This window comes from Protomyctophum parallelum (genome assembly GCF_964188405.1).
Source record: "Protomyctophum parallelum genome assembly, chromosome: 2".
Classification (NCBI taxonomy): domain Eukaryota; kingdom Metazoa; phylum Chordata; class Actinopteri; order Myctophiformes; family Myctophidae; genus Protomyctophum; species Protomyctophum parallelum.
In genome coordinates, this window is record NC_139699.1 from 51,214,193 (window position 1) to 51,237,604 (window position 23,412).

The 23,412-nt window shown below is 44.0% G+C and overlaps 1 protein-coding gene across 6 annotated transcripts in view; it reads left to right on the forward strand.

The window, feature by feature from the left end:
• taf1b (TATA box binding protein (Tbp)-associated factor, RNA polymerase I, B) overlaps nucleotides 1-23,412 on the forward strand; it is a 96,310-nt gene that overhangs the window by 71,381 nt on the left and 1,517 nt on the right. Inside the window, exons 1-14 of one of the 6 annotated variants that reach the window (XM_083793812.1) lie at nucleotides 8,644-8,739; nucleotides 10,172-10,270; nucleotides 11,140-11,230; nucleotides 15,197-15,300; nucleotides 15,649-15,744; nucleotides 16,004-16,109; nucleotides 16,465-16,645; nucleotides 17,437-17,536; nucleotides 18,356-18,503; nucleotides 18,735-18,906; nucleotides 20,210-20,253; nucleotides 20,540-20,630; nucleotides 20,910-20,977; nucleotides 22,449-22,686. In XM_083793812.1, the coding sequence (XP_083649938.1) occupies nucleotides 8,722-8,739; nucleotides 10,172-10,270; nucleotides 11,140-11,230; nucleotides 15,197-15,300; nucleotides 15,649-15,744; nucleotides 16,004-16,109; nucleotides 16,465-16,645; nucleotides 17,437-17,536; nucleotides 18,356-18,503; nucleotides 18,735-18,906; nucleotides 20,210-20,253; nucleotides 20,540-20,630; nucleotides 20,910-20,977; nucleotides 22,449-22,686 (1,556 nt within the window). In that variant the 5' untranslated portion in view covers nucleotides 8,644-8,721. Of the gene's footprint in view, nucleotides 1-8,643; nucleotides 8,740-10,171; nucleotides 10,271-10,925; nucleotides 10,989-11,139; nucleotides 11,231-12,745; nucleotides 12,828-13,137; nucleotides 15,048-15,196; nucleotides 15,301-15,648; nucleotides 15,745-16,003; nucleotides 16,110-16,464; nucleotides 16,646-17,436; nucleotides 17,537-18,355; nucleotides 18,504-18,734; nucleotides 18,907-20,209; nucleotides 20,254-20,539; nucleotides 20,631-20,909; nucleotides 20,978-22,448; nucleotides 22,687-23,412 lie in introns of those variants that run through there. The other 5 variants (XM_083793811.1, XM_083793813.1, XM_083793814.1 and 2 more) reach the window with 5 other exon arrangements.

The following is a 23,412-nucleotide window of genomic DNA, read 5'->3' on the forward strand; positions in this document are numbered from 1 at the left end:
CGCCGGTCCTCTCAAACGGAACAGTTTAACGTCATGCCCAGGACGAAAAGATATAGAGAACACCATAATGACAAATGACAAATAACAGCAGGAAGGCATGGGCCACAATCCACCGTCTTGGCAAAGACCACACCACCCATAATTCACAACGGTCACAGCAAATTCTGTTGCATCACAACTAGTGTAGGTATTGGATGGAGCCCGCACACCACAGGTATAAGAAAGACGTGATGCAGAGGAGGGAAATGGGTCGGTAGCTCTTCGGGGATAATGGGTCTTTGCCAGGTTTAGGGATTGCAACCACTTTGGCCTTTTTCCAGACAGAAGGGGTGGTTTTCTGTGCTGTGCATGTGTTCAGCATCCCCACAAGCCAGGGCCTTGAGTTAGGTCCCAGGTGCTGTATCATTTCTGCCAGTAGGTCATCAATCCCTGCTGCTTTTCCGGGTTTCAACTTTCCCATTGCAGTTTCAAGTTCTTCTAGGTCGAAGGGTTTGGTTTGAGTGATGGCTGATTATGGTTGGTCTGATACCACTGTGCGATGGTATTCTATGTGGGTCGGTGGCGGTGTTGGTTACAACTGTTGGCCACCAGTTGTGACCAAGACCGCCACCAACCCACAGGAGAATACCATCGCACAGTGGTATCAGACCAACCACAATCAGCCAGCCTTCAAACCAAACCCTTCGACCTAGAAGAACGTGAAACTGCAATGGGAAAGTTGAAACCCGGAAAAGCAGCAGGGATTGATGACCTACTAGCAGAAATGATACAGCACCTGGGACCTAACGGAAAGACCTGGCTTGTGGGGATGCTGAACACATGCATAGCACAGAAAACCATCCCTTCTGTCTGGAAAAAGGCCAAAGTGGTTGCAATCCCTAAACCTGGCAAAGACCCATTATCCCCAAAGAGCTACCGACCCATTTCCCTCCTCTGCATCACCTACAAGCCTATCCCGTCACACCAAATTGGTCGACACAGCCCTAAATGACACCTGTGGCATCATCATAGGATGCATCAAGACAACACCTGACCCTGTCCCAACACCTGTTTACATTCGAGGGTCGCCGGTCCTCTCGAACGGAACAGTTTAACGTCATGCCCAGGACGAAAAGATATAGAGAACACCAACATGACAAATAACAGCAGGAAGGCATGGGCCACAATCCACCGTCTTGGCAAAGACCACACCACCCATAATTCACAACGGTCACAGCAAACTCTATTGCATCACAACTGGTGTAGTTATTGGATGGAGCCCGCACACCACCAAAAAAAAGAAAAACAACATACTATAGTATGCCCTCCGTGACCATGGACTTTAGCCTTTCGCTTTTCTGCAATTTAACCTTTTTTCAAATCCTCAACAATGATGAAGAATCGCGCACTATAGCGTGCCACTTAATGACCTTGACCAATATCAATGACCTTGAGCAGTATAAATTACCTTCAATAAGACTAGTAAATGACCATGACCAGTATAAATGACCTTGACAAGTACAAATGACCTTGACCAGTATAAATGACCTTCACCAGTAGAAATGACCGTGACCAGTATATGACTGTGACCAGTATAAATTACCTTCATGAGACTAGTAATTGACCTTGACCAGTATAAATGACCTTTAGAAGACTAGTAAATGATCTTCACCAGTATAAATGACCTTTAGAAGACTAGTAAATGATCTTCACCAGTATAAATGACCTTGACCAGTATGCGGTCCGTGACCATGGACTATAGCCTTTTGCTTTTCCTTGATTTTCACCTTTAAAAAATCCTCAACAATGATGAAGAATCGCACACTATAGCGCGCCGCTCAATGACCTGAGACCATGGACCAATGAATGAAATACAACACATTGAGCAGGGCACTGCAGGGAGTTGAACCCCGTTCCGGTAAACCAGAAGTCCGACACCAGTGCCTTAGTTTTTGTGTTGTTGTTCATTTAAAGGTCCAGGTGTGCATACGCATGTGCCCCTGTGTGTGTAGGTGCATGTGTGTGCACGCTTCAATGACCACTGTTGGACCCAATGGCGATCAAGGACCTCAGGGAGCCACCCATAATTCACAACGGTCACAGCGAACTCTGTTGCATCACAACTGGTGGCCAACAGTCGTAACCAACACCGCCACGACCCACAGGAGAATACCATCGCACAGTGGTATCAGACCAACCACAATCAGCCAGCCCTCAAACCAAACCCTTCGACCTAGAAGAACTCAAAACTGCAATGGGAAAGTTGAAACCCGGAAAAGCAGCAGGGATTGATGACATACTGGCATAAATTATACAGCACCTGGAACCTAACGCAAAGACCTGGCTCGTGGGGATGCTGAACACATGCATGGCACAGAAAACCATCCCTTCTGTCTGGAGAAAAGCCAAAGTGGTTGCAATCCCCAAACCTGGCAAAGACCCATCATCCTCAAAGAGCTACCGACCCATTTCCCTCCTCTGCATCACCTACAAGAGAGGCTGCTACTCCAACGCCTCATACCACTCATAGACACCAAGCTGACTAAAGACCAAGCTGGTTTCCGTCCCGTCCTGTGCTGGACAGAGCTCAACCTCACCCAACACATTGAGGATGGGTTTGAGGGAAAACAAATAACTGGAGCAGCAACTGGAGGGCGAAGCAAGCACGCAGGCAGCTTGTGCCTGCCTGCGTGCCTTCCTCATGTGGAAGCTGCATAGTTGAGTTTGTGTGTGTGTTTCTTTTTCTGTCTTTCTTTCTTAGGACGAAGATCAAGGTAGACGCCGTTGGAAGGCTCAACACAAGCCGATGCCCCTAGAGATCCATCCCAAAGCTTCCCTCAGGGAGTCCAGCAAGCCAGCTAGCCAGCAAGCCCGCCCAGTCAGCCAACGCAGCCAGCCAGCTCCGCCAGTCAGCCAGTGTAGAAAGTCAGGCTGCCAAGCCAGCGCACATCAGCCCTTGCAGTCAACCATTGTAGCCATACCAGCCTTGCTCAGTCAGCTCAGCCAGGCCTCTCTCGAGGCCTGGCTCTCTGTCTGCCTGGCCCGGTCTGCCCCGCCCTGCCTTGCAGCAACAGAACCAGCCTTGCTGGCAAGCCAGCCAGCTCAGAATACGAGCTCAGCAAGCCAGCGCAGCTGGCAAGCACGCAGTTAGTCTAAACCAGTTTCAGACTGGCAGGCCAAGGCAGACAGACAGGAAGACCGAGGCGCCTAGGCAGGCAGACAGGCCAGGAAGGCAACAAAGTGCAGGCAGGGGGACTGTCCGGCCTAAGGCTGCGCTGCAAGGGTTGGAGCCTGGCCAGCTCCTGCTGGTCTAGACTGAGTGGCTGTGGCTGCACAGTAAGGCTGCGGTAACCTAGTCTGGGCTTGCTGCTGCACTGGCTTGCTCAGCTCGCATTCTGAGCTGGCTGGCTTTCCAGAAAGGCTGGTTCTGTTGCTGCAAGGCAGGGCAGGGCAGACCGGGCCAGGCAGACAGAGAGCCAGGCCTCAAGAGAGGCCTGGCTGAGCTGACTGAGCAAGGCTGGTATGGCTGCAATGGCTGACTGCAAGGGCTGATATGCTCTGGCTTGGCAGCCTGACTTTCTACACTGGCTGACTGGCGGAGCTGACTGGCTGCGTTGGCTGACTGGGCAGGCTTGCTGGCTAGCTGGCTTGCTGTGCTCCCTGAGGGAAGCTTTGGGATGGATCTCTAGGGGCATCGGCTAGTGTTGAGCCTTCCTATGGCGTCTACCTTGATCTCCGTCCTAAGAAAGAAAGACAGAAAAAGAAAGACACACAAACCCAACTATGCAGCTTCCACCTGAGGAACCGAGACGCGAGAAAAGAACTGAGCGTCACTTGGGATGGTCACAAACTCTCCAACCATACCCACCCCATGTATCTTGGAGTTACACTGGACAGGACACTCTTCTTCAAAAAAACACCTGGAGAACACAAAAGCCACGGTCAACACCCACAATAACATCCTGTGAAAACTAGTGAACTCCCAAGTGGGGCACAGACCCACAAACAATCCGTGCAACTGCCATGGCCCTGTCTTTCTCTACAGCAGAGTATTCCTGCTCAAGCTGGAGCCGATCACGTCACACCAAATTGGTCGACACAGCCCTAAATGACACCTGTCGCATCATCACGGGATGGGTCAAGAAAACACCTGTCCCGTCCGTGCCTTTATGCGCTAGCCGGCACCTCCCCCCGCACATCAGACGACTGTGTAACGCTCAAGATGAATGGAAAACACAGGAGATAGACAGTGAAGTCTGGAATGAAATGATAGAGAACACCTCACACACACAGTTTCCTTTCGTGGCTGTTTACATTCGAGGGTCGCCGGTCCTCTCAAACGGAACAGTTTAACGTCATGCCCAGGACGAAAAGATATAGAGAACACCATAATGACAAATGACAAATAACAGCAGGAAGGCATGGGCCACAATCCACCGTCTTGGCAAAGACCACACCACCCATAATTCACAACGGTCACAGCAAATTCTGTTGCATCACAACTAGTGTAGGTATTGGATGGAGCCCGCACACCACAGGTATAAGAAAGACGTGATGCAGAGGAGGGAAATGGGTCGGTAGCTCTTCGGGGATAATGGGTCTTTGCCAGGTTTAGGGATTGCAACTACTCCAGCCTTTTTCCAAACAGAAGGGATGGTTTTCTGTGCTATGCATGTGTTCAGCATCCCCACAAGCCAGGTCCTTGAGTTAGGTCCCAGGTGCTGTATCATTTCTGCCAGTATGCCATCAATCCCTGCTGCTTTTCCGGGTTTCAACTTTCCCATTGCAGTTTCACGTTCTTCTAAGTCGAAGGGTTTGGTTTGAGGGCTGGCTGATTGTGGTTGGTCTGATACCACTGTGCGATGGTATTCTATGTGGGTCGGTGGCGGTGTTGGTTACAACTGTTGGCCACCAGTTGTGACCAAGACCGCCACCGACCCACAGGAGAATACCATCGCACAGTGGTATCAGACCAACCACAATCAGCCAGCCCTCAAACCAAACCCTTCGACCTAGAAGAACTTGAAACTGCAATGGGAAAGTTGAAACCCGGAAAAGCAGCAGGGATTGATGACCTACTGGCAGAAATGTTACAGCACCTGGGACCCAACGCAAAGACCTGGCTTGTGGGGATGCTGAACACATGCATAGCACAGAAAACCATCCCTTCTGTCTGGGAAAAGGCCAAAGTGGTTGCAATCCCTAAACCTGGCAAAGACCCATTATCCACAAAGAGCTACCGACCCATTTCCCTCTGCATCACCTACAAGGCTATATGAGAAGCTGCTACTCCAACGCCTTGTTGCCACTCATAGATACCAAGCTGACTAAAGACCAAGCTGGTTTCCGTCCCAGCCGCTCCTGTGCTGGACAGAGCTCAACCTCACCCAACACATTGAGGATGGGTTTGAGGGGAAACAAATAACTGGAGCAGCATTCAGAGATCTCTCTGCTGCCTACGACACTGTCCAACACCGCACAATGGTCAGGAAAAGCCTCCTCAACAACAGGCGCTTCTATGTCCAGTTAAATGACCAGAGGAGTAAATGGAAAGCCCAAAAGAACGGCCTCCAACAAGGTAGCGTGCTCGCCCCCCTCCTTTTCAATATCTACACAAACGACCAGCCACTTGAAACCCAACCCATCAAAAACCCAACTATGCAGCTTCCACCTGAGGAACCGAGACGCAAAAAAAGAACTGAGCATCACAAACTCTCAAACCATACCCACCCCATGTAACTTGGAGTTACACTGGACAGTTTAACGTCATGCCCAGGACGAAAAGTTATAGAGAACACCAACATGACAAACCCTACACTTAAACCCTCTATATTTAATAAAAAAACAATTCTGGACAGGAATCCTGTATTGCAGGGGTGCCCAAAAGGTACATCGTGATCTACCAGTAATCACAAAGGCTGTGCAGGTAGACCATATGGCATGCCCCTGTATATAATCTATCACTTGAATTAAGGTGACTTGACACCAGCTCAAATGTTGCACACAAACATCAGTAGCAAAAGTACAAAGTTATTGTGACAGTAATAATTGCTATAGTGTGTGTTCAGTAACAGGAATATTCCTGTCTCTCCAGCTCTTTAATAAATAGAAAAGGGTTTAATCAGGAGTTGTAGTAGCCACAGGATAATCTAAGCGGTGGATATTGCTCTTTTCTTCATGTCTTTATGTATGTAAATTGTCTTGTTGTTTGTGTTATGTCAAATGCGTGTATATGTGTTCTGCATATACTTGGCTGCTGTGTTGCAAGTTACTGAACACACACTATAGCAATGATTACTGTCACACTATAGAGCTATTTAACACTGTTACTGAACACACACTATAGCAATGATTACTGTCACAATATAGAGCTATTTAACACTGTTACTGAACACACACACACTATAGCAATGATTACTGTCACAATATAGAGCTATTTAACACTGTTACTGAACACACACTATAGCAATGATTACTGTCACAATATAGAGCTATTTAACACTGTTACTGAACACACACTATAGCAATGATTACTGTCACACTATAGAGCTATTTAACACTGTTACTGAACACACACTATAGCAATGATTACTGTCACAATACAGAGCAATTTAATTTAGGTAACCAAATTGACCCCAATAGTAGATCTTTACACTCTCAATAGTTCAATTGTTGTTAAGCATCTGCTTAATTTCCAAAAAAACTACACAATTAGAGAATGTAGAAGATTGCTACTTTTGATCCTTTGATTATATAATGCTGATTGTAGCATAGTGGTTAGTGACTGAGCTTTGTTAACATGAGTGCCCGGGATCGTTTCCCACCAATTTCAAAGAATGTTTGTTGCTTCGTGCCAATTTTCACAGAACGTTTGTCCTTTTACCTACCAAACAATACTATTTTCACCTCTAGTCGATTATTTATTCAGCGTTTGAGCCACGGACCACCATTTGAGGCCATCTAGTCTCTCAGACCCATTTGAGCCACTGACCACCATTGTGAGAGTCTATTAATGTGAAATGGTGGTCCGTGGCTCAAACATGTTATCACTTTTGAAGTTACTTGTTGTGTTTAGATATGTAAATACTACTCTTTAAAGCCGTGTTTCGGTAGTCGAGTGGGTACTGTCGACGGTTAGTAAACATTGAGGCCGGGCATAGTTGTTTATAAACCTTCGACACTAACCATTCGGCTACTGAAACACTGTTTTACAGTTTCGTACAAACATCATATATAAACATCATAACAAGTAACTTCAAGTGATAGACGTTTGAACACACAAACAACAACAGCGTTAAGTATTAAATAACATTTAATCACTTACTTGCTCCGAAGACGGACCCGCGATGGTGACGTGGCACGTTCCAAACAAACACTGACCAAACCTACCTCCACGCGTCTCTTCCGTATTTGAGGGCGGCGGCACTTCCTTCCGGTGTGAGGCCACGCCCGCGAGATTTAACCGCGAATCTATTGTAGTCCTCTTACGTTACATCCGGGTCCCTTGGTCCCATCCGCTTCTAATGCAAAATAGCTACATATGAACGCGTGAATCTTTTTTTTTTTTTTTTACAATAACGTTATTTGTCAGAAAGGAAGCCATTGAGGGTTAAAATGGGTCTTAATGCTTCCAACTCATATAACTGTCACCAACAACACTTTTAATGATATTGCATGAAGCAGACAGCCCTGTGATGAAACCTTTAGCATTACACTGTGGTTAATAGGTTTTTATTCACAATGGAATGTTATTGTACTCTTAATATATCATGGTGTAGCACAGCACAGTAGATTCATATTTCAATCGATCTGGGATGTTAAAATTGTGCAAAACTCTGTTCAATGAATGGCCTCTTCTGCTACATTAAACATTACTAAACATTAAACGTTACTTATACCTGTTATTGAGACTCCTATAGAGCATGTTGACATGGATAGCTTGGTTAGTAGTATCTCTGTTAGTTAATGCAGTTTGATTGATTAAATTAATAGCCTATTTTATTAGACAAAAATGTAGAACAGTAGTGTCATAGAGTGGAAAATGCCATTTGGTTTAATGTCACAGAATGCAGTGCCACGTAGAGCAGCATGATAAATGGTTAACTTTATAGTGTGTTCAAAAATGGCAGATCTGCAAGTTCAGTGTCTTGAATGAGATGTGCTGTGAGTTTGCATATCTGCTATTGTCCAGCATAGGACCGTTGCACAGTGAAATATAAACAAGGCTTTAGGATTTATAAGTCGTTTTTAGAATATAATAGAATATTCACTCCAGTGAATAGCATTTATCCATTTAGATAACTTTTTGATGTTATTTAATTACTTATTTTTACACAGAAACATAATGTGTGTCTTTACAATAACTGTAATGTAATAATAATACTAATAATGTAATGTAATAATTATTAATTAAATAACCTTATTTTATTCTGAAGGCAACCGGATGTCTTAAATTAGCTAGCTCTCAGACAGGAAGTTCTAAATTAGCTCAAAAGACGGAGCCCACACAACAACAGATCACAGCCAACACTGGCGCATCACAATACTGCGTCATCAAAGCACGCCAGCCTTCAGGCAAAAGCAAACGATCCTCGAGCCTACACTATCAGTGACGTATTTCCTGTAAAATTCTAAACAACACACAACGTGTACCGTGTGTTCATGATGTGGTCTGACTGAGCGAAGCTACGCTTTGAAAGTAATATTTAATGAAAGAAACTAGTTTAAACATTTATTGCTGATATGGACGACGAAGAAACGGTGGGTTGAGCTAATTGTGCTTTACGTTATGCACTCAGTAAGCGATTCATAACAGTTTTAGAGATGAGAGAGAAAGCCACAAAATTGCATTCACGCCAAACCGTAATATCGATCCTATAGATGCGTTATGAAAAGGGTTTAGATGTCATAGAGCTAGAATCGATTTAATATAAACAAAAACAGTACAGTATCGTACGTACGTGTGATCAGAGTTCAAGACCATGTGTTGTCAGAATCAACCTCACTGCCATATCAGGTTTACAGGTGGTTCGATCGTTTGCTGTTATTTCATTTATGTATTACCTCAATATGATTCTGACAGGGTCTGCCATTCAGTATTAATAATAATATTAGATAGGCAATAGCTGTAGTTTATATCTTATCTTATTTTATATATCTCCCACGCCCTGCAGTGTCAATTATCTAATGTAAATCCTGGGCGCTACACTCCCTCTGCCAACCTGGGGAGAGCAACGGACTGACCTCATGCTTCTTCCAATGCATGTGGAGTCCAGTCCAAGCTGCTTCTTTTCACCTGGGGGTTGGATGTAGCGTAGCCCTCCAAGCAGAACCCAATGGTACTGAAGTTTCTGACTTTTTGACGACACAGTCCATTGGGTCCTGTTGCAGCAGTATCCTGCCACCTGGTACGCGGACATTCATAAAACATAAACAACGTGGATAACGCCTGTCTGCGCTCTTTGACGACATTTTTTCGTGTGAGGGTTTCTGAATATGTGAAGTATAAGTACCCATACATGCCGCTGCGAATATCTCCTGTGGCGCGGAAGCCGCCGGTCTTTGTTTGACCGATTTGGTTGCTTTGATTCTTCTCTTCCTTCCTTGTTTATTGACACCTCATTGTACCGCCTATCTGGCTAGCTAGTGGCGCTATAGCTATGACAGAGCAGAGCAGAGGCAGGGACGTAGCCGCACAAGCCAACCGCACACCGGGAGGCGGTACAATAAACGGTAAACAAACAAGAAGAAATAAAGCGACCAAATCGGTCAAACAAAGTATCGCAGCGGGATGTATAGGTACTTAAAGTTCCCGAATTCAGAATAACTTAAACTAAAAAAGGCCGTCAAACGCCGCAGATTAGATCTTAAAGAGCATGTTTATCATCCGCATTCCAGAATTCCCATACGAAAATATAGTCATGAACAGGGACCCTACATAAAACTCATCAAAATTTCAGAAAAGCTTTATGTAGGGTTCCGAGAGGGGCTAGATGTAGCGCATGGAAGGAATGCGCTATTTCAACCAGTTCCTTTCCCCTCCATCAGGCACCCCGGCTGGCCAGGGTGGTAGTTTATCTGACCAAAACCTCAGTTTAATAAAAGGTCACTGAACTCCTATAATACACAAAGTTCATCATTTTGTGATGAGCCCTGGTATTTAAGGTGTATCTATTGTTGTACCCCTCTTTAGAGTGAATACAGAGTGCCGTGTGAGCAGTGCTCGGCAGTGGACTGGGGCATCTCGGATGAAGGAAGATACTACTGCAGGACCTGCCTTAATGTTATTGAGGTGAGGAACGCGCATTAAACCTCAACTTACTGCAAAGTCCACTTGTCTACTCTTAGCGACCATGCCTACCTCTTAGCTCTTACACAAGAAATGTCTGTTTCCAGTGTCAGGCTATTAGGCTACTCTAAGTTGTTAATAATTTGTTCGTAAAGGACCATTTTTTTATTGAATACTTTATTAGTCAGAAATGTAAACAGCACGAGGTACAGTCAGACATTATGGCTAAAACACAAAAAAGTCCATATGGCTCTCAATGTCTATTCACAACTTTTCCGGCTATATCCTAGACTCTGCATATGTTTTAAATCAACATTTTTCTGTTTGTACCTCTGAATGAGTGACAATTCTTGGGAGGACTTTTCAAATCATTCTGCGTTTCAAAATGCTTTTTATTAATATTATCTCAAGCAAGTCTCTGCAAGTTGATTTTCATACCATACTGAGATGTATGGAATCAATCCAATGGCTTCCTCAAAAATCAGCCATCACTACTGTATTATATTATATTTTGGTGAATGGTCAGTAATGTAATGTCATAAACTAATGTCAACAATAACACATTTGAGTGCCTAGTTAGGTAATGGTACAACTAACGTGACGTTCATCTAATTTCAGTGGAGCAAGTCACACATTTATTTTAATTCGCCCCGGGTGTGCTGAGTGCCCACACCGACTGACCCGAGCAACTACATGAATTACCTTTCAATGTTACAGGAAGGTGTGTTGTTTTAACTGGTAGTTCGTAATTAAGCCACACTCAGTGCGCTCTATGACGTCACCGCCCAGTGTACACAAAAAACTGAGCACATTCCCGGTGCGCATTTCGGAACACACCTTTCATGTTTTGTTTGGTTTTGCTGTTGTTCCAGAGAACCAGGGAGGTAGTGGACCCCTCACTCCATTTCGGTTACAGCAGGATTACCACCATCAGCAAAGCAGCCAGTGCACGCCAACAAGCTGGTTAGTCTCACCTGGATAGTATACTAATCACAATCGCTCATTTAATAACACATCATGACACAAACGGGTGGAAGGCAGGAGTTTTGTAAGTTTGTACGTTTAAAATGTGTAATGTGAGATAAGATAAAACTCATGGAAATGCAGGTGTAATAGCAGCAATAGCAGTAACAATCACAATCAACTTTATTTATTGTCACATCACAGGTTTACAGGTGTAAAACATTGGGTGGGGGCACGGTGGCACAGTTGGTAGTGCTGTCGCCTCACAGCTAGAAGGTCCTGGGTTCGATTCCCGCTCGGGACGCTGTGGGTGCTGGCGGCGTGTTTCCTCCTCTGTGTCATCAGTGCCCATACCCAAGCCCGAAAATGATAGTCTGATATGGTTTTCCTGAGGGATGAAGTGCATTATGTTCCTAATGCGACAGAAGCATGTCCAGTGAGCAGGATCACCGGAGCGCCTAGCACGAGCCCAGGCATTGTTCCTTTCCTTAAGCAGAGCTGCTAGCTCAGGAGAGAACCATGGGTTGACTCTGTCTTTTAGCCTGAGCTTCTTTATTGGAGCATTAGTGTTCACCATGGTGCTAAAAGTTTCTATAAAAAAATAGAGTGCAAGATTAACATCTGAAAATTCGGAGGTTAAAAATAAATCACTACGAGAAATATCAGATAAAAAGGCCTGTTCATTAAAATGTTTAAAATGTCTCCGGGAGACCACACGAGACTTATTGGATCGTTTTAACCGGGCATCTCTTAACCCATTCTGAACGGGCACCCATTTTGGTGTCGGCATCATGTTATGCTTTAGCTATTTAAAAATAGCAGATCTACAAGCTCATATCGCGCCACCGAGTGGCGCGATACGAGCTTGTAGGTCTGCTATTTTTTGAAAAATCGAAGAACGACTGACATTTTTAGAATCTGATCTCAGGTCAGAATGGGTTCATCAGACCAGTGCGTGTCCGGCGGAAACCTCGTATGAATCTGATCTCAGGTCAGAATGGGTTAAACATGCACTGGACGCTGGTAGGCCTACCCAGCTCAAAAACCCAGCAGGCAGAAAATGTATCCGTTCTATTTGAAAAGATTAGGTCGATCAGGGTGGATCTAGACGGGTCCAATACATTTGGCCTTGTTGTTTCTGAGACCAGTTGAGTTAGGTTTAAGTCACTGGTGACTTCCTTGAGATGTTCCGAAGCACTCGTCTCCCAATTCTGGTTGACGTCATCCAAAACCAGCAGCTCTTAACTCTGAGTGCAAGGAGAGCATACTTGCTATATTGATACGGTTCCAAACTGAACCCTTACTGAAAGCCACTGAAAGCTATTTGGTAGCGAAACTGCCTGTATGAGTGTAGAAAAGAAGCTTGAAATGGGGTTCACAACATGTTGTTACAGCAACGAAAAGTGTGCCTGCGGCCGTAAGGCTGTGTTGTGTTGCTGCTGCTGCTGACGACACCGGTTTGTAATGTGCATAGTGCGTTGCCGGTGCACCTTTTCAGCTCACAGTAAAGTCACATACTGTACCTGTTCAACTCATCTCCTTAGTTGTGTGCATTATTCTCCAACGCAACACTGCTGAAAGCAGCAGCATGACGCAAGTAATTAGTAACTAGTAACTAAACATTTCAGAGTCAAATATTGTACTTTTACTCCACTGCAATTATTTTAAAACTTTAGTTAATAGTTACTATTTAGATTATTATTACAAAACATACGTTAAACACTTCGGCCCAATACACAGTGGAGCTTGTCGGTCTGCTATTTTCTGCTATTTGCTTATACATTTGAAATGAGATATTCTGCATAATGAGTCATTTTACTTTTGATACTTTAAGTACATTTTTATGCCAATACTTTTACATTTTGAATTCTGTTTAAACAATAATTCAAGTTAAAACAATTGAGTACTTTTTCCACTACTGGACACAGTGGACAATCATAAAATTATGTGTGATTGTGGATAATGATGAAAGTACACACACGCACGCAGCGCGCTGACGCCTCCAAGCGGCCATAACGGCTACCCTACGTAAGCACGCCGTGCGTGCCTACTGCCTGAGTGGAGGGAGGACAACACCACGTGGTTACCATCATGGCCGCTGTAGTGGAGTAGTCACTAGTAAACAAACGGTATTCAGAACCAGACAGCAAAGAAAATAATCGTTCCCGGCTCCCGCGGATACAACTGTGAAGTTGAGAGGACGATACTATAAGGCTGCCTTTTCCGCACGTCCGACACACTGTTGCCGATAACGCCTTGCACCTTGTTCAGTCAGGTGTTTTCTGTATGAACATGTCGCAGATCACTACGAATCCAACGACGGACGAAATATCTAAAAACGAAAATGGACAAAATAGGAAAAATGTACACTCGGAAGTTGAAAATACCGAGCCAGCGGTAGAATGTCACACGCCGATCTCTGAACGGAAGAAGAAAAAGAAGAGCAAAGAAGCCAAACTGAAGTTGAATGAACATCCACTGGAGTCTCAAAGCAGGGAGGAGGACAGATGTAATTTAAACGACACGCCGAATAAAAGACGGACAGAGAGCAATGAAGGAGCTGATAATATCCAAGATCTATTTAAACAACCGCAGGGTTGTACTTCTCCAAAAGACTGTTTAGTGACCGACACACCAGTGTCTGATCAAAGAAAAGATAAGAAACGCAAGGAAAAGAAGAAACGACCAGAAACTAACCAGGAGTTGATTGAGGTAAACGTGGAGACAGCTGAAGGTGACAAACCACACAGCCAGACCAGTGATGATGCTTCAGCCCCGCCAGCCAGTTTAACGTCGGACACGCCAGTGTCAAAGAAAAGGAAGGATGAAAAGCGCAAAGAAAAGAAGAAAAACACAGAGCCCGGCAATGCTTTAAATATTGAAAATGTCCAAGAGTCAGAATGCGAGGAACCTAGTTTGACATTAGACACGAAGATCAAGAAGAGGAAAAGGGGAAAGAATGATGACGGTAAGAAAAACATAGAGAATAAGGACGACCAGAATGTTGAGGGATCTGCTCCAAAACCCAATTTGATGTTTGACACACCACAGAAAAAGAAGAAGAAAAAGGATAAAGAGAAATTAAATGATGAAAATACAGAGGCAATGGGATGTGACAAGCCACAGGCCCAAATCAGTGATGGAGGTTCAACAACTCCACCAGTCGGTTTAATGTTGGACATGCCGATATCAACGAAAAAGGATAAAAAGCTCAAAGAAAAGAAGAGAAACTCGGAGACCGGCAATGCTTTAAATAGTGAAAATCTCCAACGGTCAGAATTTGAGGAACCCAGTTTGACATTAGACGCGCCACAGATTAAAAGGAAGAAAAAAGATAAACTGAGTGAGAAAAAAAACTGCCAGGATGTAGATGAGGCACTGAGCACAGATTTGACTTCATCAAACATCGTCGGTGTAACGTCTGACACGTCGTCTCAGAAACGAAAGGATAAAGTCAAGAAGAAAAAATCTGAAAGTAACCAAAATCTGAATGATGAAATTTTGGAGCATCTGCCCTCCCAGACCAGAGATCCTATCGACACGGCGATGCTCCACACCCCAACACCGGAGAGAAAGGAGAAATGTGAAAGCAAGAAGAACCAAGAGTTAAATGATGATGAGTCAACGGAGCGTGACACTGCTCAAGCTGGAGAAACATCTGATGTAACACTAAATCTGTTGAAGAAAAGAAAAAAAGATAAAAAAGAAAAACGAAAGAAAGAGAAGAAAAAGAAAACAAAAATGGATAAAACATCAAAGGAGAAAAAGTCTATCTCCTGGTCAGACTTATTTTCTGTCCACAAGTTTCTAGCAAAACGTGAGGATGCTGAACAAACTAACTAAATAATTAATGAAATATTGAATGAATGAAGCCAGTCGTCTCATTAATCAAACACATTTAAACTACTATACTATACTTAGTAAAATGTGCTTGACTGAAACATGCAATTTGTTCATGTGTTTCAGAATCTGGCCCGCGGAAACGGTGGATGGTCTGTGAGGGCTTCCAGGTCATCCTGAAGCATCAAGCTGAAGCTCTACTGAAGCTCGGAGTGAATCCCCATTTTAAGGTTTTTTAGTCTGGCATTATGACTGTCTCATCATTCTGTGTACTTGTTATTCTTCCTGTAATAGGAGGTATGCACGTGACATCATCATACCGGGATGTTATGCGGGAACTACTGAGTGGCAAAAAAATACTTTCTGGCCTTGATAGCCCATACATCCAAACAGAAATGTCCTATCAAATTGCATTAAATTATGTTAAACTAACTTTGCCACTCACTTTATGCATGCACATATCCTCTATTCTGACAGATTTATGTTAAGCAACTTAGAATATGAGAAACCATAGAAATGGTTTCAGTTCGTCTCAAAGCCGCTCTGCAAATCCCTGTTTCTTTTATGTTTTAATCTAGGATGTATTGTGTCAGCTTTGGAGGATGTACTTGCAGACCAGTCGACAGGCGTACACAAACAAGCCCATACGGCATTCACACTTGAAACGGGTGATGGTGAGTGATGGTGTTTTCACCAGTGTGTTAATGGCTTGGACACTTGTTTTTATACCCATATGCATAATAATAATAATAGCAACCGATCGCAGTGCAATGTGCTGTGAGCTTGTGGATCAGCTATTTTATAAGGTGCTATTCTATATCGGTTTGAAGTGGTTATTTAATTATTAATATAGCATCAAGGTTATGCAGTATAATATAACAAAGAGTGTACGTAACCTGTTGTCTTTGTCGATTTGTGTCTTTTGTCCCTCAGCGGTCTCAGGACACTGACATCACTATGGACTCATCCTTTGTGTCCAGTGACGATGACAGACGCACAGAAAAAGACATGTTCACAGACACAGAGAACGAGAACTCAGGTTGGCACACAAAGGTTCTGATCCCTGATGTGATAAATGTTTCAGTAGACTGACACGTCTTAAACGAGAGAGATGCATGTGCTCAGTGGAGTGCATACTGTGTCTCCACTTGACAGAATTCATCTACTGTTTATGACATAATGTATCTATGACGTATAGGTTTCAGCCTAATCTGACTGCCTTGGACTATGATCATTATGGAAGTTAAGTTAAAATATTTCAAAATAGGTAGTTTATTGGCCATGGACACATACACACACTCACAGACAGACAGGCAGGCAGACAGACAGACACAAACTGTTGGGGTTAAGAGGACTGGAGTTTTTTAATGATGTGACTGCTCTTTCTCTTACAGGAGAAGAGACAGACGACAGTGAATGCGAGTCTGTGATTTCGGGTTCCTTCGACGCAGCAAAGTACCTGAGCCGGAGTCGCAGAAGAGCCGGGAGTCTCTTGAGCATGCGTAAGACGCTGGCCCTCTGTTACCTGGCCCTTGTCTGGTGTAGAGAGGGCATCACTTTGTCTGAACTACTCAGGTTGGTACCATGCAATAAACAACATTTTTACTTACAACTTAATGTATTAATAGCGAGTTTTCATGTTTTTTGTTTAGAAGAGCAAGTGTAATTTACCATAGGTGACATTACTTAAAGGGATAGTTAACCCAATTCTTTTTTTTTCCTATTGATTACTCACCCCATGGAGACTTGAATTCATCATGCATATTTTCTTGTTTTTGTCTAAGCCAATAATTTGATGACCAGCAGTGGTTCCCTATGGAGACACAAAAGCCTCCTTTGTTCCCTATGGAGACACAAAGAGTCTCCTCAAATGATTGGCTTAGGAATGCGACAAAAACAAAATATATATCCATTGATTAAAACAGTTTGACGGCCGCTAATTGTTTAATCCAGTGTTACACCGCGCGTAAAATGCTATACCCGACATTTGTTTAATTCGCGTTTTAAAATAATTAAAAAGAACCATTGGATTAATCTGGGACCTGATGACGAGGCCGTGGATCTTGTAGCGCATTGTCATGGCCGCTGGTGCTGATGATCATAACAAGCCGACGGACCATTTTTCGTGGTTGAAAGCTGCAAATACTTCAGCGTATGCTAGTCTAAAGGTAATAAAACAATCTCTGCAGCGTAGAATATTTGATTAAATAGCGGGTAAAGCGTTTTATGGAGTCAAACTGTTAAAGTTTCCATATCCATGGGGTGAGTAATCGATAGGTCATATTGTGGGTGAATTATTCCTTTAACTGTGATTTCATTGAACACATTTTCGATACACAGTTGTTTGTATTGTGTTCTGTCTATAGGTTTGTCAGCGAAGGTTACATCCCCTATGTGAACGCACATGACCTTTTTCCAGAAGACATGAAACCCACCGGCAGAGATACTCTGCTCTTCAGGGCGACGGTGAGTGTTCTACACAAAAACCCAGGCTAGCATCCCGTAACCAGAAGGTCTGTCCCCTCGAAAGTAGTCTCTGCCTCAATCAATGTCTGTGCATGTCATTACAAAAGCATATTTTCTTTAGGTGTTTGGCCCCATCTTATGATAAGATTCCAGTCCATTCCTAATTAGAAAGTAATAGCCAGCAGCACTCCGAAGTCCTTCTGGTACTTTTAACCCATCATGACAGCTTTCAGAAAAACGTATGTTTCTATGTCAGAGGTTCTCAGACAATTTCATGTCAAGGACCCCAAATAATTATATGTAAATGCCGACCCTCATCTGAAAATATGTTGTTCAAGGAACCGCCCAGAAGCAAGATTTGAAAAACGTTCCCTCTGAAAGAATATATATATTCAAAGATTTGCTCCACATTTTCGAGATTTTTCAAAAATTGCAGATATAAAAATAAGTCGTACGATTTGTCACACACGTTACCGCAGTCAAATTTGTTCTCCGCAATGTCCGCATTTAACCCATCTCTTGAAGCGGTTGAGCCGCAGCCAAGGAGCGGTGAGCTGCAGCCGTGCCGCGCTCGGGATCTACAAGCTCATAGCGCAAGCTTGTAGATCTGCACCAGACTGAACATAATCCTTAAAACACCCAAACATGTGGTGGACGTGTTTCGGTGTCGAGCCTTCCTCAGCGTGTATCCATGAATTAAAACTACCAAGGACTTCAGAGTGCTGGCTGTACTTTCCTACTGTGAATCTGTTTGAGCCGTGCCTGCGGCAAACTGCATTATATACAGACTGAGTGTGTGCTCATTTTTGTTTTCTCCAGTCCATTCCTCTCTATAAGGATGTGCATAAAGAAGCCCAGACCTTGGCTATATTCATGGCCCTGCCCCGCTTCCCTCCAGTCAGCAGTCAGTGTGGGCTGCACCCTGCTGTGCTCAGTCTGAGATACCTCACACATATCAACCTGCCTGGTAAGCGCACGCACGCACTGTCTCCAGATCATCTGAATCTGTGTAAAATGTGTTATATCTGTCTCCAGATATGCTGTATCAGTGGGTACATGAAGTTGAATGGTGTTGTGTCTGACGGTCCCCATATCAGCTGTATGTGTATACGTAATAATATTGACGTTAGTTCGTCACCATATCAGCTGTATAAAAGGGTGTGTGAAATGTATTGACTTTAGTTCTGTCTGTCTCCAGATCAGCTGTATGAATGGGTGTGCTGGGTGATGGAGAAGGCTGGTTTATCAGACGAGTCACTCAACACGTTGGATCCTCTGAACTCTCCTCTTCCGCACTACGACTTGCAGACTGCCGCCGCCATCATCATTACAATGAAACTGCTCTTTGGTTTCAACGACCGCACAGAATGGTAACATTCTGCACACACTCACACTTTTAAAGAACATTTCACGTTTTACTTAAACTGGATCAGCAGGATTGATGCTGTTGTGTTTACTTGGTTTGTACTAAAGAGATACACTTGCCATGACTTGCATTGAGAGTTGTCTGTTAATGATGTTTGGTTTGTAAATGATAACTGATTGATTGATAAGACGAGAATATCAAGGTATTAATTGATTCATGCCATATTTTAATTCTCTGTACTTTGTTTACTCATGTGGGGGAGTGGGGGAGGAAGCATACAGAGCACATGTGTTATCTCTTCAGAACTGGTGCGATAAAAGCTCCTTAGGGATCAATGTGACAAAAACAAAAGAACTTGTCATTCATGAAAAGGAACCTGTGCAGTCCATTACAATTGGTGGACAAATAGTGGAGGTAGTAGACACTTTTAAATACTTAGGCACATATATTGACAGCAAACTCAATTCCAGTGAAAATACTGACCAGATTTTTAAAACTTGTAACCAACGCCTCCACCTACTACGCAAGCTCAACTCCTTTAGAGTGAGCAAGCATATTATGGAAACAGTCTATAAAAACCTGATAGAGGCCCAGGCCGTGGCGTAACGGTCTGGGCACCGGACTGGTAATCCAGTCGCAGTGTGCCGCGGGTTCGACTCCCGAACCCGACACGGCCTTTACTGCATGTCATCCCCCCATCTCTCTCCCGTTTCCTGTCAGCCTACTGTCTGTCCCTTCAAAAATCAATAAAAGGCGTAAGCCGCAAAAAAAAAGAAAAAAAAAACCTGATAGAGGGAATCTTGACTTTTAACATGGCAATGTGGTTTGGCAATCTAAATGTAAAAGGAAGAAGCAAGCTGCAGCGAATAGTAAACCTAGCCTCAAAAATAATTGGGAAGAGACAGCAACAATTAGGCTGTATCTACAAGGAGGTACTTCGTAAAAAAGCTATCAAGATAGCAAACGACCCCTCTCATCTACTCTGCAGGGAGTTCGAACTACTTCCCTCTGGTAGACGGTACAAAGTACCAAGAGCTAACCGTAACATTTTTTTTTAATTATTTCATAACAAATGCCATTAAGGCACTTAATGATACCATGTCTCGCTAGATTTGTTTGTTTTCCAATGTATCTGCCACTGTTGTCCTGCACTTTTTTGCCATGAGAAAATAATTGTGTTAAGTGTTGTTGCTGTTGTTGTAACCGTTTGTTTTTTACTGTTTGAGACCGAAGACGAATTTCCACACGTGGACAATAAATGAAACTAACTAACTAACTAACTAACATGATTCATGTTCGTCTTCCAGGGTTTTATCCAGCAAGGCGGGGGACAAGGATAAACAACACCCAGGTAGGTTTCGTTGGGTGTATAAAACCACCTCGACAGAGGTTATGCTTAAAAAGTACCAGCCACTGCAGCCAGGTACTTTGGCCTAACTGAAAAACAAACAAAAAAGGTTGAGCCAGCACCATGCTGCAGGAAAGAACCTTTTGGCCAGGCGTGTGATTATTAGATCTAGTCTGTTTTGAATTCCACCACAGTGAAACAAAAATGACTTTAAACTTGTAGTACAAAATTACACAAACATTGTGAAGTTTCTTCCTGTGACATTATTTCTACCTGTGCTGGTTAACAGAGCAGAAGAATTTTAACTTGAGGAGGTGGTACAGACTTTTACAGACTGCCCTGACTAGAGCCACACACGCACGGAAACAGTTCACTGCTAGGTAAGACTTGATGGGAGCTGATGATGATGATAATATTTGCTATGTTAAGAAATTCCAACAATGGCTATTTTAGCTCTGTATGAAAATAGGTTTCACAGATGATAATGACAACTAAGTCAAGATAAAGTTTTTTTTTTTAATTCATCTATCTACCGGTATCTATTTTGTTAATGATCCGTCTGTAAAGTAGAGTTCTAGCTCTAGGAAATAGTATTATTAGTCTGTCATTATCGTCTTATTACAAAACCATTTCAGTGCATGTTTTCTTCACTGTTGTAGGAAACAGTGGACACACAAAAAGTCTCTTCTTAAAGGAAGTAATGACTCTGTTATTCTGAAACATAGAAGTAAGTGCTTTATATTTTATTGCTGATATTTTGATTTGCTGATGTGTTGAGCAGGTTAGCTGTGAAACATCTGTTCCTTCATATTTGTCAGCTTTATTTTCCACACTGTAAAGCAGGGGTCCCCAAACTACGGCCCACATGTCATTTTATGTGGCCCGCCTGCCACAATTTTATTTTTTTTAATAGCCAAAATATAGGATTTTATTTTATTTTTTCATTAGCACTGCATGAGAGCAAATAATTAGATTAATAAATTAAGATTAATTTGTATTATTGCTCTTGTATTGCTATTGGAGACAATGGGGAGGCACTGGGGGGACACTGGAGGACGCTGGGCAGGCACTGGGGAGGCACTCAGGGGTACACTGGGGAGGCACTGAGGGGACACTGGGGAGGCACTCAGGGAGACACTGGGGAGGCACTCAGGGGGACACTGGGAGTCACTGGGGAGACACTCAGGGAGGCCCTGGGGAGGCACCCAGGGGGTCACTGGGAGGCACTGGGGAGACTGGGGAGGCACTCAGGGGGACACTGGGAGGCACTGGGGAGACACTCAGGGGGACACTGGGAGGCACTGGGGAGACACTCAGGGGGACACTGGGGAGGCACTCAGGAGGACACTGGGGAGGCACTGGGGAGACACTGGGGAGGCACTCGGGGACACTGGGAGGCACTGGGGAGACACTGGGGAGGCACTTGGGAGACACTGGGGAGGCACTCAGGGGAACACTGGGAGGCACTGGGGAGACACTCAGGGGGACACTGGGGAGGCACTGGGGAGACACTCAGGGGGACACTGGGGAGGCACTCAGGGGGACACTGGGAGGCACTGGGGAGGCACTCGGGGGGGGGGGGGGGGGGGACACACACTGGGGAGGCACTGGGAGACATTGGGGAGGCACTCATGGGGACACTGGGGAGGCACTTTGCAGACACTGCAGGGCAGACACTGGGGTGGCACTTGGGGAGGTACTGGACATTTCATATCACACACCATGATTCACTAGGCCCCTGGCCTAAAAACAAAAACAGCTTGGCATGGCGCGATTTATTTCAAGCATGGCGCAGCGCCATGCCAACAACATTGTGCAGGAAACCCTGGCACTGCTGCATGTACAGTACATGCACTATGCAGCCCTGTAGTGCTGCATGTACAGTACATGCACTGGTTATTAATATTTGGTTATGTGTGGCTTTCTGGAAGAAAAAAAAAGTTTACGTTTAGGCACCCCTGCGATCGTCACACTTTTTCTGTTACAAACTGACCCCGGCCCCCATCAGAGAAGGGAAAAGTTATGTGGCCCTCACAGGAAAAAGTTTGGGGACCCCTGCTGTAAAGCTTTGAGCTACATTCTATGAATGAATAGGCTTTTTACAAGTACGGCTTTTGTTGTTCATTGTTAAATTTTGTGTATATCTTGCTAACGCCAGTAAAAAGCATGTAACTATGTTTTCATACCTGTGCGTCCAGGAGTGGTAGAGCAGCTTCAAGCTTCCTTTGAGATGGTTTCAGGCCGGGCAGCAGGGCCTCAGCCCTCCTCTCCCTCCAGCTTTATCTTCCGTTGGGGGGGAGAGGAAGATCAGGGTAGGTCAGACGGGCCGAGTCTTCATGAGCAGAGCCTGAACTGTGTGTGGGCTCAGACGAGAGGAGGCCTGAAACTCTCCAACACAAACTACTGGCATGCCGACCTCAGAGACTGTAAGAAAAGGTGAGTTAAACACAGTCCGAATCTGTTTAACGACCTGCCAGTCCCTTTAAGTTAAGTCTGTGTAATATCCGATTTAGCTCAATCTCAAGGTGTGAATGGATGTCATGATTGTCTGGTGAATTTACATGATGACACTGCTATTGTAGTTTTTGTTTTTTGTGTTAGTGCTGTCACAGAGGTTTTGTGCCAACTCAAATAAAGCATCTTTCCTGTCATAGGTCTGTCATGTAACAAGAGTACAAGACAGACTGATTTGAAAATAAAATGAGCCTGCGTGGAAGGAAATACAATTCAAAAAGATTTTATTTGATCTGCGAATCTCCCTAGCGCTGGGTGTAGCTAACGTGTGCAACTAACTACTACGCTGCGGTCTCGGAGGCTACGACTACTCAAACCCCTAGCAAATGTCGACTTGTCTGAACAAATAAACAAATTAAATGTTTTCCCCATATCTAATATAATGTCTATGGCAGTTTAATGAAACTTAAGAATAATAAATGTTACCTGAACAGGGCCAACTACTAAAACTACTAAAACTTCAGCCTATGTAGGATGTAGGTGCAACATAGTTTTGATCCCCAGCTGATTCAGTAATGGTTTATTTAGCTGCACATACGAATATACTGTAATTTCCAGGTTATTCTATTGCTTCTCACTTTCTGCAGTAGTATATAGTAAAGTAATGTTTATTCCAAATATAGTATGATTCAATTACTGTAAGAACAA